This window comes from Glycine max, chromosome 11, assembly GCF_000004515.6.
Source record: "Glycine max cultivar Williams 82 chromosome 11, Glycine_max_v4.0, whole genome shotgun sequence".
Lineage (NCBI taxonomy): Eukaryota > Viridiplantae > Streptophyta > Magnoliopsida > Fabales > Fabaceae > Glycine > Glycine max.
The window spans coordinates 12,774,600-12,788,773 of record NC_038247.2 but is presented as its reverse complement, the minus strand read 5'-3'; the positions used below and the strand labels follow the sequence as shown (position 1 = coordinate 12,788,773).

At 37.0% G+C, this 14,174-nt stretch overlaps 1 protein-coding gene across 1 annotated transcript in view; it reads left to right on the top strand.

Annotated features, from left to right (window-relative positions):
* LOC100804339 (RGS1-HXK1-interacting protein 1) overlaps positions 1-13,893 on the top strand; it is a 37,976-nt gene extending 24,083 nt beyond the window's left edge. Inside the window, exons 6-9 of the mRNA XM_003538020.4 lie at positions 4,769-4,821; positions 4,911-4,975; positions 5,086-5,144; positions 13,724-13,893. Coding sequence (XP_003538068.1) covers positions 4,769-4,821; positions 4,911-4,975; positions 5,086-5,144; positions 13,724-13,813 — 267 coding nt within the window. The 3' untranslated portion in view covers positions 13,814-13,893. The remainder of the gene's footprint in view (positions 1-4,768; positions 4,822-4,910; positions 4,976-5,085; positions 5,145-13,723) is intronic.
* The last annotated feature ends 281 nt before the right edge of the window (positions 13,894-14,174 follow it).

Below are 14,174 nucleotides of genomic sequence, written 5' to 3'. Positions count from 1 at the left end.
TTTTCTGTTTGACACCCATTTTTTATATTTGGAGCTGTTTTTTTTCCTGTTTGACACCCATTTTTTATTTTTGACACACCCGTTTTTTTTTTTTTTTTTCTGTTTGACACCACGCTTTTTTTTTTCTTTTCAGTCCTCTTCTAAATGGCTGAACCATCATGAAACTTTTAGTTTATTTGGATGCAATCCATTGTTTTTTAAATTTTTTATTTATATTTTATCTATTGTTTTGTTAATATTTATATGTGTATATATATATATATTTTTTTTTTTTTTGTTCGCCATGATGTCTGCCATTTTCCGTTACGCCATCTGCCATATTTTTATGGTTGATTTTTGGCTTTCCGCCATGAACCGCCATCCGTCATTAACAACATTGGTTAAAAGGATCTTGAGATATCTCAAGGGTACCTTGTCTCGTGGTTTACTTCTTCAGCTTGCTTCCATGATGAAACCTTTGGCTCTTTATGCTTTTTGTGATGCTGATTGGGCATTAGATGTAGATGATAGGTGTTCTACTTCAGGGGCTGCCATCTTTCTTGGCTCCAACTTGATATCCTGGTGGTCTCACAAGCAGAAAGTCACAGCTAGGTCCAGTATTGAAGCTGAATATCGTAGCTTGGCTCAAACCTCTATTGAATAACTTGGATTCAAGCTCTTTTAACAAAATTACACGTTTCCTTCAATACTCCCGCTCTTTATTGTGATAATCAAAGTGCTGTATCCATTGTTCATAATCCAGTGTTCCACAGTTGCACGAAACATATGGAAATTGATGTCTTTTTTGTGAGGGAGAAGGTTCTGGCTAAGCAGCTTTCAGTCTTGCATATTCCATCTTTGGCTCAGTGGGCAGATGTTTTAACCAAGCCACTTTCTTTTTAGGTTCTAAGGGACAAACACAATGTGAAGAGTTTTTTCTCTGAAAAATCTTCCCCTTAAGTTTGAGGGGGGGTATTAGAGTATATGTAAATAACTGTAAAACAGTTTGCAAGGGCTGTTAGCAAGCTAACAGCACTACACTTGTATCAGGATGTTAGTTTACTAACTGAATCCTGTTATAAACTGAATTCTGTTATTCAATTATCCTGTTAAACAAAATTCTCTTATTTTGTTTTGTGCTTAGGCTGAAGGCCTAGAGGTCTATAATTACCTCTTTTATAACTAACTTTGTAACTAATTTTCAGACTCAATAATATCAGTATCATTTCTCAATATTTTTCTCTATAACAGGCCACAAATTCTATATTTTATCAAAAGGTATATAATTTGGCAGCATGGAAGTTTGCCCTAGGAATCCGAGATACATAATATGATATATGATACAATATGGATTTGGGGGGTTCTTAAAAGCGAAGATACCACACAATCAAGGTATGTTAAGAAAATTGTATATAAAAATATGAGTGTACAACATTTGTAAACAAACATTTGAATTATTAACTACTCGTTAATATTTAATAGGCTAAAATGTTTTTCATCCTTGTAAAATATCCAAAGTATGCTTTTCATCCCTGGAAGATTTTTTGTACATTTTTCGTCCCCACAATATCAAAATGTGTGGTTTTTTTGCTTGGAGTGAGGCTTGGTCTTACTGAACCTACGTGGTAGTGGGTTATGCAACACGTGTCAAGCCATTTCTCCCTTCCCTTCCAATTCACCCTCTCCACTAACTCCCTCCATGCCACCTACTCCTTCCTTTGGCCTCTCCTCTCCCCTTCCCCTTGCCCGCTCCACCCTCCATTCCTTCCTCCTTTCCTCTCCCTCCACAACGAGCCCCTCAAATCCATCACCCACCTCCAATACCACCATTGCCTAGATCCAAACTTTCATATGCCACCCTCCCGACAACGACGACGCCTGGCCCAACCTCCTCCCCCTCCAAGATCAACCATAATCCCCTTCGTGCTCACCTGAACCCTAGCTCAATTTGAACCCAGACAAACCCTACCCCCATCTAGCCCATGTTGAACAAGTGTGGCCCCATTGCAAATGACAAAATCTTTTTTGGGGAGACAACTATGGAGAATGTTAAAGAAATTAAAACTATTCTGAGGACGTTTGAACTTGTGTCAGGCCTAAAAATAAATTTTGCAAAGAGATGCTTTGGAGCTTTTGGTGAAATAGATCAATGGAAGCAACAAGCAGCCAAATATTTGAATTGTGGATTGCTGACTTTTCCTCTTGTTTACCTGGGTATACCTATAAGGGCCAACCCAAGGCGACAACACATGTGGTATTCCATTATTCAGAAATGTGAGCGAAAGTTAGCAAAGTGAAAACAGAGACACATATCCTTCGGGGGGAGAGTGACACTAATACAATCAGTCCTAACATCGATCCTATCTACTTTTCTTTTTTCAGGGTACCTAAAGCAATGGTGGATAGGCTGGTGAGAATACAACATCGATTCCTGTGGGGAGGTGCAGCTGACCAAAATAAGATTCCATTTTAAATGATATGTGATAGATTTAGAATGTAGAAGAAGAAGCAGTAATCAATTTAACAATGTTATTTAAATGTGAAAGACAAAGTAAATTGCAATAAAATAAACGAGATAAGGGAAGAGAGAATTGCAAACTCGATTTATATTGGTTCGGCCACTTCTTGTGCCTACATCCAATCCTCAAGTAATCCACTTGAGATTTTCCACTATCCTTGTAAATCTTTTACAATCTTTGGACACACCTTGGGATCCCTCACCTTTGGGTTCGAGTTTCTCACACGCCAAGAGACAAACAATCTCTTGATTACAACTGAGTTTTATAAGATGAACAAAATGATTTCTCTTTTTTAGAGCAGATGATACAACTTGAAGTTTATAGAAGAATTCTCAATAATTTGCAAGAGTTTGGCCAAAGATGTTTACAGAGGTTTTGAAAGTTAAGTTCTCTGAGAACATATATATATATATATATATATATATATATATATATATATATATATATATAATATATATATATAATATATATAGGTCCATTGTGCCTATTCAAAATAGTTTGAAGAAATGTGTCTTTTTAAAAGATTTTCTAAAACTTTTTTACTAGTAATCGATTACATGACACTTGTAATCGATTACACAGTCATATCTTTGAAGGGTTATGACTTTTCAATAATTTTTCTGAAATCTCTTTGCTGGTAATCGATTACATGACTCTTGTAATTGATTACATGGATCAAAATTCAAATGATTTTGTGTCGTTGGTTCATCAATTCAAAATTTTCAATATGCCATTTTCACAAACTCTGGTAATCGATTACACAAACTTGGTGAAAATGACATATTGAAAATTTTGAACTGATGAACTAACGGCACAACATTATTTGAATTTTGATCTGTGTAATCGATTACATTAGTCATGTAATCAATTACCAGCGAAGAGATTTCAGAAAAACTATTGAAAAGTCACAACCCTTCAAAGATATGACTGTGTAATCGATTACAATTGTCATGCAATCGATTACCAGTGAAAAAGTTTCAGAAATTGCCAACCAATTATGCTCGCAAAAAAGTTTCAGAAATTGGATTAGGGGTCGAGTATCTTCCTTAGAGATTATGTTGTAGATTTCATTGTTGTGCTCTCATGTTTCTTGTTGCATTTCCTTGTGCTCGTTTGTTTCTTTCTGGATCTGAGAAAAGGGGTTCCATTCAGTAATTTTTTGCAATTTTGGTGGTTGTTAACCGTCAAAAATTGTATTTTGATATTTTTTTATTATATTTTATGCAATTTTTGGCGATTTTTGATCCCCAAAAAATTGTATTTTAATTTTTAAATTTTAAAAATGTCATGTAGGTTTCTTTGTGGGTGAACAATACTCGTGCCTACTATTGGGCTTGTTTGGCAGCCACCACGCTGCCCTCTTGTTGTTTTGCACCAATGATTTTTCCAAAGACCACCACGTCGTCCAAGTGCACAGCCAACTCAAAACACCGTCACACATGACCCCTTGTAGGGTCATGGCACGTGAAGTTCACGCACATGACTCATGATGCATCTCTGGCGTCACACTAATCTTCTCTCCCTCTGTCTCAAGGCATCCTCGGTGGATCTTTTTGCTTTTTTCACGGGTGATCAATACCCGTCGCCATTGCTGAAGACCACTACGCCATCTACGTGTGTAGCCAACTCAAAACACTGCCACACATGGCCCCACCCACGAGGGCCCTTGCAAGTGAAGTTCATGCACACAACGCATGGTGCATCTTTGGCGAGAGTCACACTGGTCTCCATCGTCATTGCAGGCTTCGTTGGCTACCGCCGAGCCATGTTTATTCGGCGCAACATGACTCAAAGCACCTTTAGTTTCTATTGGGTTTACCACATTAGTAACAAGCTTGGTTCATGTCACAAATATGCTATAGCTTGAGGAAGTGTGAGATTCTGTCTTAATATTATTCCTAAAATTATATTTATTATTGGAATATTCTATTTCCTATTAATTAGTAATTGATTGATCTTGTAATCAATATTGACTCCTTCTTCATATTATAAATAACATGAGGTGTGGTCTACTTTGACACACAACACAACAGTTAAAAATACTGTTATAAGTAGTAACTCATTGACCTATTACTTTGACGTAGATAAATGATGGTATTTTTATAACTACATAACAAAGGCATTACATTTAAAGTTTGTTACAGGGAGTGTGACTTTACAGTTGCCTTTGTATGTCATTGGGTTGACATACTATGAATTTGAGAAAACCCCTTTCCGATTGCTATTGCTATTCAAATATTCACGGTACTTGTCATACTTATTGTTTTCAGAAGAGTGCATTACATGCAGAAGAGCAATTCTTACATGGAAGGACAAAACTCAGGTTTGCAACTTACGAATGAAGAGCCATAACATTGATTTTCTATTTATGCATTGATAACAATTATTTATAAATATTATAATTTATAACAGACATGCAGGAAAGCAGATCCGTAACGTGATTCAATCAGCATATAAAATTGAAATACGAGCAGGGGGTATGCATAATATTGTAATTTCTTTTTTAAGGAAAAGATGTTGCCAACCAATGAGATAAGTTGGTGATTGGACCGTGTGCTTTTGATGATTTGGCTTGTTTTTATGTTAGGTTTAAAAGATATCCTTGGAGAACTCCCTAAAAGAGAAACATCTCTCTTCCGATCTCAGGTAATTATTCTGTTGGCAGAATCACATCTCTCATTGCGTAGGTTTAGATGAAAGTTTTCAAGAGTTAACCCATAAAATGGCATTGTGAAAAATGTTAACTTTTTTACTTTACTTTAAACATTCTTATCATGGATGAATGGGTAGCTATAATAAATAATAATTTAATTCATATTTACTAGACCCAACCAAGGCATTAGCTTAATTAGGGGATTGGGCGTAGCTCAGCTTGTAATTGTTGAGATCCGTTGAGCTTTCTCCGTCTGTTATTTCCTTATCTTTGTTGATTACTTGTGCATATTTAGATCTAGAGTTTACTATTTTTTTAGTCCCTAAACTTTTTTATGATTTATGTTTTTAGTCCTTAAAATGTGAATTTGGACCTAACTCAACCCCAAAAGTTAGCTCAAAGGGTGATGGTTGTCTCCCACTTATATATTCTATTGTGGTCTTGTGACACCCTCTACCCCTCACATATATATTAATAAAGGAATAAAAATTCAAATATTAATTAAAAGTATTTTTAAAACATTTTTAAATACAAGCTTTTCAAATGGATAAAAGGCTCACATTCACTTTCTTCTACATCATATTCAAACTTGTCCAAATAAATAATAAAGTCATCTCGACTAAAAGAAAATCATATAAGTCTCATACAATTAATATAAAACCTATATCCTAATGTCACATCCTATCAGAGCGTGGTGTTCCCGTGTCCTCTAGCATGAGGTTTTTCATAGTCATCCACCTATTCATCTGCTCCCCCGAACACAAGTTCAAGATCATCACAGGATCCAAACACAACAACACACAGGGAGTGAGTTATCACATTCCTAGCTAATAGAGAAACAAGACAATTAAATATACATATTATATAAATGAGATACCACTTGCTTAAACATAGCTCACGTAACTTCACCACTTCATCATTCAAAATTCACTTTTCAATTATCAATCACATTACACAAGAATCCCACACTTCGATCAAGATATAATAACACATCAATTAGCAAGCATATGCAATAGTTATGCTAAGACTCAATCCTATATGCAATGTGGTACCATGTCAGTGAAAAACCACCCTGGGGCGCTTAGGAGTACATAACAAGACACACCACACAATGGGTTTGTCCGGTCACTCTCACTAAGTAAGATCATAGGGAGACCAGTCAGGGTCACGATGTTTTGCGAGAATGCTCCAACCATATGAGATCAGAATAGGCTTAAAGGAGCACTCAAACCCGGTGACCCCCAAGGCCTACACTCCGAAGAGTCCGTCAGGGCCTCTCCCTCCTGATTCAGGTCCAACCCCTAAAATAATTTTTGCATGCAGACACTGCTCATGAATTATACAATACCCACGACCTTACACTCGTGTTTTAAACACGTTCAACACAATCGCACTATGATTTAACACTGGCTCCTAAATAGGAAACCTACATTTTCTCTTTAACACTGTGCATCAACGCTTTTCTCAAGATAGCACTGGTCGGGTTATTGTACAATTCATAGCTTACAACACAAGTAATTTCACATCAAGTGTTAACTACACACTTATCCACAACTAGAACTCATTCACAATTTCACTTCTCATAGTGTGATAATTCACCATCACATGTTTACACGTATCTCACAAATTAACACATGTTCAACTTTACACTTATACTCAATCTCAATAACAATATTATAATCTCAAAGCAACATATTCTTCTACAATTCATCACATACTCACAATTTGAATCATCATTTCATATCCTTAATATAACAATTTATATAAAACACTATCACAACATTAGGACTAAAACCCCTTAACTAATATTACACAATTATATCAAAATCATAGGTCGAAATATACAAATATCAAGAGCACAATTTATCAAGCAATTTTCATTAGGACATCAATATTTTATTTATAATCATAAAGGAAAAATTTCAATTTAATAAACATCTCAAAATAAAACCCCAATTTAATCCTCTAAGGATCCCTACACATGTTCTCACTAATCCCCAACTGTGAATAACTCATCCCTTACCTCTGAGCGGACTCACGTGTCTTCAGCCAGGGATAGCAACATCTCTAGCGGTTCCCTGAAATTCTTTCAGTTATTCCTCCAACTGTTCCGATAGAATTCCCAAACGTCAGAGAGACGGAGAAGAGATTGAAACCTCCACTTATACTGTCTTCATGCGATTCCTTTTTCTCCATCCACGAATATTATCTCGCAAATCCCAACGGTGGAAGCGTGAGGAATTGAATTTCGAACAACATATTCAAATTTCACAATAATCCAACGGTTAACGAAACCGGGATCGTAGTTTTACCAAGACAGCTCTGGGTTTCTGCGGGAAAGAAAAAGGCTACAATGCGAAGGGTTTTTCTCTCAGTTCAGACATGATATCGAAATTCCCAACGGTGAGAATGCTCGGAATTGTGTTGCAAACATGATACTCAAATTTCACGACGATCCAACGGTGAACGGGTTTGAGATCGTCGTTTTTCTGAGACTGGTTTGGTGGGCTGCGGGAAAAAGAAAGGGTTTTGAGAGGAGAAGGGGAAAAACGAAAATGAGGCCAAAAGGAGGCAGCTGACTTAACATAACTATTTATACCTAGGGTACTCAGCCTATTATTTACTCTATATTTATTTATTTATTTTACTAAAAAGGTTTTTAAATTTATTTACGAAAAATTGGGATGTTACAGGTCTTATCTCTAGTCAATGTGGAATTTGAGTTTTTCTCAACACATGCCCAACACTATTGGGTTTGGTGTGTGAATGACATGGTAGGTGACCCGTTTAATGGATCTAGGATAAATTTTGATACCATCTTAGAACTTGGGTTTGAGCCTAAATCAACCCCAAAAGCTAGCTCAGAGGGTGACCTAATCTTTGATACCATCTTTAGATTTAAGAACTTGCTGCAAATATGTAACCTAATCCCAAAATCATGGGATTTACTTTACATATTTCCTATTATTTATCAACAAATAGGACAGAAAAATCAAGAGCAAGGGTTAGTTTGATTAGAGTATGTACATAAGAGTTGTAGTATTCAACTGCACTCTTAGTTAAAGGGAGTTAGTTAAGAAGTTTGTTAGTCCTCCTAATTAGTTAGAAGTTTGTTACAAACAGTTGCAGTAACTGTTCTATATATAACTCTCTGACACAATATTCAGTGGCCAAATATATTTCTCCTTTCTTCACTCTCATGTTTTTATGTCTCAAACTCTTTCTTATCTTCTTTTATATACTGCTCCGTTTCTAATATGGTATCCAGAGCTTGGTTAGATCGATACAATAGAATGCATATCTTTCTTCTTTTCCTAACTCCATAGCACACAAACTCAATGATTCTACCTTTCCTCTTTGGCGACAACAGGTGGAGCCAGTGATTAAATCACATCGTCTTCAACGATTTGTGGCAAATCCCCAAATTCTGCTGCGATTTTTGTCAGAAGCCAGCGTATGAGATTTGGGAGCAACAAGATCAAGTTCTTGTGACTTGGCTCCAATCAACTCTCTCCACACCAATTTTATCATGAATGCTTGGTTGTGTTCATTCCTATGAAGTTTGGGAGTGCATTCACAAGTATTTTCACAACCAGACAAAGGCCACAACGCGTCAACTTCGAACTCAGCTTCGTTCGACGACTCTTGGAACTAAATCAATGCGCGAGTTCCTATCTCATCTTCGCGTGATTGCTGATTCCCTAGCCTCTGTTGGAAGTCCTATCATGCTTCAAGAGCATGTCAGCATGATCCTTGAAGGTCTCTCCTCGGAGTATCACTCAGTCATAGCGATTATCGAGAGCAAATTTGAAACTCAACCTCTTGAGCAGGTTGAAGCTTTGCTTCTTGCTCATGTAGCGCGTCTGAGCAGTCACTTGCTGAATCTCCCTCGATCAACTTCACGCACTTGCAAACAACCAATAAGTTGTACTCGCATCAAGATCCTTTGAGTTTCTCTAACTTCCGCGGTGGCTCTAGCTGTGGCTGTGCCAATGGTGATCACCGCGGCGGCGTCGGTGCTAGTGGTGGCAGTGGCTGAGGTCGTGGAGGCAGCTGCTTCGTGAACTTCCAATTTCAACTGTTACAAGTATGGTCACACTGCCTATGTGTGCCATTATTGGTTTGAAACAAACTATCAACCTAGTTCATCTCTTGTTCTTCATGATCCAACCTCTTCTAACTATGGACCTCATTCTCAGAACAATTTTTCATCTGGTCAGAATAACCCTAATTCGGGGCAGTCAAGTGGTGAAAATCAACCTTCCAATGTGTGGACTAATAGCAACTACAAGTCTGGTACTAACTCAAATCCTAGTGCCATGTTGACAAACACAGCTTCTCAACCAGCTTCAACATCCACTAATTGAATAACCTGATTCAGGAGCCTCCTTTCATGTGACTGGAGAATCTCAGAATATTCAACAACTTGAACCATTTGAGGGCCCTGAGCAAATCTTTATTGGGAATTATCAATGTTTGCCTATCATTTCCACTGGTTCTTCTTCTTTCATTTCCCCTTACAATTCTAATGTTTCTTTATCTCTGAAACATCTATTACATGGTCCTACAATTTCTAAAAATCTTATTAGTGTTAACCAATTTACTAAGGACAGTGGTGTCTTTTTTTGAATTCCACTCTAATCATTGTGCTGTGAAATCTCAGGTTACCAATGAAGTCTTGCTTCAAGGCAATGTTGGACCTGATGGTCTTGACAGATTCAGTTTCAGCACTCTTCTGCTGCTCCTTCTGGTTTTGCCTGTGTTTCCAGTTCAGAAAATACCTCTGTTAATTCATGTAAAAGTAGCTCTGAAAATCTCATTGTAAATCCATGTAATAGAATTAGATCTCTTTGGCATGATAGACTTGGCCATCCCAATCATCATGCACTTCAACTTGTTCTTCAACATTGTAAAATACCCACATCTAATAAAAACTTGATGGGTTTTTGTTCAGCTTGTGCAGTAGACAAGTCTCGTAGACTTCCTTCTACTCTCTCTAAATCTGTCTTTACTTCTCCTCTTGAATTAATCTATAGTGATCTGTGGGGACCCTCTTATGTTCCCTCCACTAATGAGTTTCTGTATTATATAACCTTTGTTGATGCCTTCTCTTGTTTCACTTGGATTTATCTCCTAAAGAGTCAAGTTGAAACTTTTACTGTCTTCCAAAAGTTTAAAATCATGGCTGAATTACAGTTCAATACTAAAATCAAAAGTCTTCAAACTGATTTGGGGTGGGGGGGAGTTTAGACCCTTGACATCCTTTTTAGCCAACTGTGGTATTCAACACAGACTTATATGTCCCCACACGCATCATCAAAATGAGGTGGTGGACAGAAAACACTGACACATTGTTGAACTTGGCCTCACCTTGCTACATCATCCGTCCTTACCTTTGAAATTTGGGGATTTTGCTTTCTGCACTGCTGTTTATCTGATAAACAGACTACCTACAGCATCTCTAAATTTTTCTGTTCCCTATCACATGTTGTTTCACAAACACCCTGACTATACCTTCTTAAGAACCTTTGGTTGTGCATGTTTTCCCTTGCCCAGACCCTATAATACCCACAAACTAGACTTTAGATCCCATGAGTGTCTTTTCTTGGGATATTCTTCCTCTCGTAAAGGTTACAAATGTCTGTCTCCTTCTGGCGGAATATACATTTCAAAGGATGTCCTCTTCAATGAGTCAGAATTCCCATATACTACCTTGTTTGAGTCTCCCTCCTCCCCTAGTCACCCAACCTCATCCACTCAATATCAGTTTCTACCTATACCTAACTCTAGGGGGTGGGTGGTGCCAGAGAACGGAGGGCATGACAGCGGTGAACGGTGGCCAGCTGCTGTTTGTGAGACAGGCATCAACAAAGGTGTAAACAAAATCTCTGATGACCACACTAAGCTTTATTTGTAATTTAGGATAAACAAAATCAGTATTTATTCCATAGAATCAATCAATTACTCAGTAATAAGGAATAAAATCTCTGATATTTATCTAATGATAAATAATGAAATCTGACAGATACCATGTTATACTTTCATTGGTGAGTTCTCTAGAAATAGTTGGATTTTCTCAATAATAAACATAGTTATTTGGCTGTGTTTGGAAACTTACAATGAAATTCTAAACTTTTCTTCCCCTTGTAGCTTCTGCATTCTATTGACATGATGTGAAAAGATGATAAAATTTGTGTTTTTAACTCGATAGCAAACACTTGCACAACGATAATGTGTTTTTAACTAGACCATACTTTCAATGAGTTAGTTAATTGTTAGATTCAATTAGTTTGTTGTAATTAGGCGGTTGAATAATAAGAAACAAGGCACATTTCCTATAAATAGGAGAAAGGATTGAGAGAGGGGGGTATGTTGTTGAGAAGTGTCACAGCCTTTGGCATTGGGAGGCGTAGACCCTCGAATTTTGGCAGTGTGTGTTCTTTGATGTAAATTGGGGATTTCTTCCCTATTCATTCTAGTAAAGACACCGACTTCTATTTAGACTAATCCTGAGCAAATACTGAATGTTGGCATCACCACTTGCGTCACTCTTTTGCAACTGAGACATAGTGAAAGTGAAAGTCTTTGATACCAATTAGCAAAAACCTTGAGAGAACCATACTATAAAAGTCGGAGAACCCAAAGCCTTGTAAACCCTAGGTATAATTCCATACTTCCAATGTCATACTTAAGTCCTTTGCCTTACAATTGGATTCTAACATAATGTTGAAGAGTACTTTTCATCATCCTTAATTCTTTTATGGATACTAATAGCATAACTCAAAACTTCCAACCATCACACTCCTCAACAAAATGGAACTGCCAAGTGAAAAATACCGGTATATTATTTAAACTGCATGTTTTATTGCCTGCCCATGCACATTTAAAATGTTTCGGGTGGATGTTTTCACTAAAGGTTTCTCTTCATAAATCAAATGTTGTCCTCTGCTATCAATAAAGTATTTTACTCCCTCTTATTTCCTAAATGGCTCCTATTTCTTGTTCTTCCTCACACCTTTGGTACTGTTTGTGATGTTGCTCTTAGCTTTGATAAATTATTTCCACGTGCTATTAAGTATTTCTTCCTCAATTATACTTGTGCCCAAAAGCGATAAAGTGTTATATCCCTTTCACCCTTTGTTTCTACATGTCAGGAAATGTCACCTCTTTTTTATGATATTGCTGATTCACTTCTTTGAAGGAATCCGACTTTGTCTTTTGGTGTTGCCTATTCCATGCCTTACTCCACTTGTCCTTCCTTCCTTGGTCTCATGTGTTAGCACCTTCACTTCTTAGGCCTTCTGTCATGTTCCTCCATCTGCCATTGATAACATTGATAAGAACCTTGGGAAAGCCATACCACAAAAGCTAGTTGTTGTAGTTGGAGAGCCCCAAGGCCTTATAAACCTCACACTAGAATCCCATACTCAAGTCAAAAGTCAAGCCCTTTGAGTTATCTCTTGTTCTGGTCTGTCCACCCACTACGACCCTGCTTGAGTTCTTTGTTGGCCAGCCTATAGACCTACATAAAGGTGCAGTTTTTACTCAACTCTCACCCCCTTTATAGTTGTGTAGATTATTATTTAGGAAGCACTTTTACATTCAGGATGACAACAGGTTATGATTGATGGGATGGCAACCCTAGAATCCAACCACTTTTGGGCTCTTGTTCCCTCTCCTCCTAGGACATCTGTAGTTGGCTGTTGCCTAGGTCTTTATCATCAAGGTTAGTCTAAATGGCTAGAAAGGCCGTTCAAAGGCACAAATTATGACTAGGGTTATACTGTTGATTTGTCTTCCTCGAATATTCTCCTGTACGTAAGGGAGATATTAGTGTTATTCCCCTTCCATCATTTTTACATGTTTGCATGTGTCCCCTTTCAAGATAATCCCTACTTCACGTCTCCAGTTGAATAAAACTTCGTCTTTCAGGTATTGCCTATTTCTTGTCTTCTCTTGGCCCTTCCGCCTTTGTTTATATAGTTTATATCTGCTTCAGAATGGATATTATATTTCTCGATAATGTTTTGTAAGATAAAAGTATGATTGCCTTGAACTTGGCATGGTCTCACGGTTGTATTTATCCTAGCTCTGTGCTGCTTGTTTGGTCCAAATTCAATTGGAATGCTTGGCAAGTGGTTGAACTTATGAGTCTGGGTTTTAGGTTGAAAATTTGGTGTAATAACTCTGGTTGGAAAATGAACTACTCCTTGCTGTCATGTTGATGAGTTTCCTTCACTTCTACTTAATTATGTAACAAATTTCCTTACATAGAGCCTTGAACTTTTAACAGCTATTAATGAATAGAGAAAATATGCCAAGATTAACAGATTTTGCTTGTTGTAATCTATATATAAAAACTGTCCAGTCTTCGCCACGTGTACGGCGGGACAGTTTACACCTTGTTTTTTTAATGTATTTTATTTTTGTTTTTAAAAAATTGAAATATGTTATTTTATTATTTATTTTTCATACTCTTTCATTTACTAAAAAACTGTGTATTGCACAGGTTCCAATGCTAGTTTAAAAGTAATTTCGCTGAAGCAAACTTTCTACTTTGTTTGGTTGACAGGTTTCCAAACTTGCTTCTGAGGCAAAGAAAGAAAAAAATACCATGTCGAAGGAGATCTCTAAAATTAGCAACTATGGCATCTCGGTTTGAGAAACTTTGCTTCATCATTCTCTAATCAGGACTAAAGACAATCCCCTGTTATTGTCATTATTTTAAATTCCTTCGGTTCATCATGTCCCCAGAGTTGGAAAATGTGAATGAAAAACGCATTGAGGCTACATAACTTGATAACAATGATTATTTTTTTGTTGTCTTTCTTTTCACAAAATATAAAGCTCAATAATAGCTACAATTACATTTTACTAGAAAAAAATTTCTGTATGGACTTAGTTAACATATCTATCAAGAATGAGCATTTTGGAATTGTTACAAATCACATGAGACTCGATTCATAGCCCTTGCTTTGAAGGGTAGGCCAATCGGCCGAATGATGTGAGTAGCTAGAAAATAA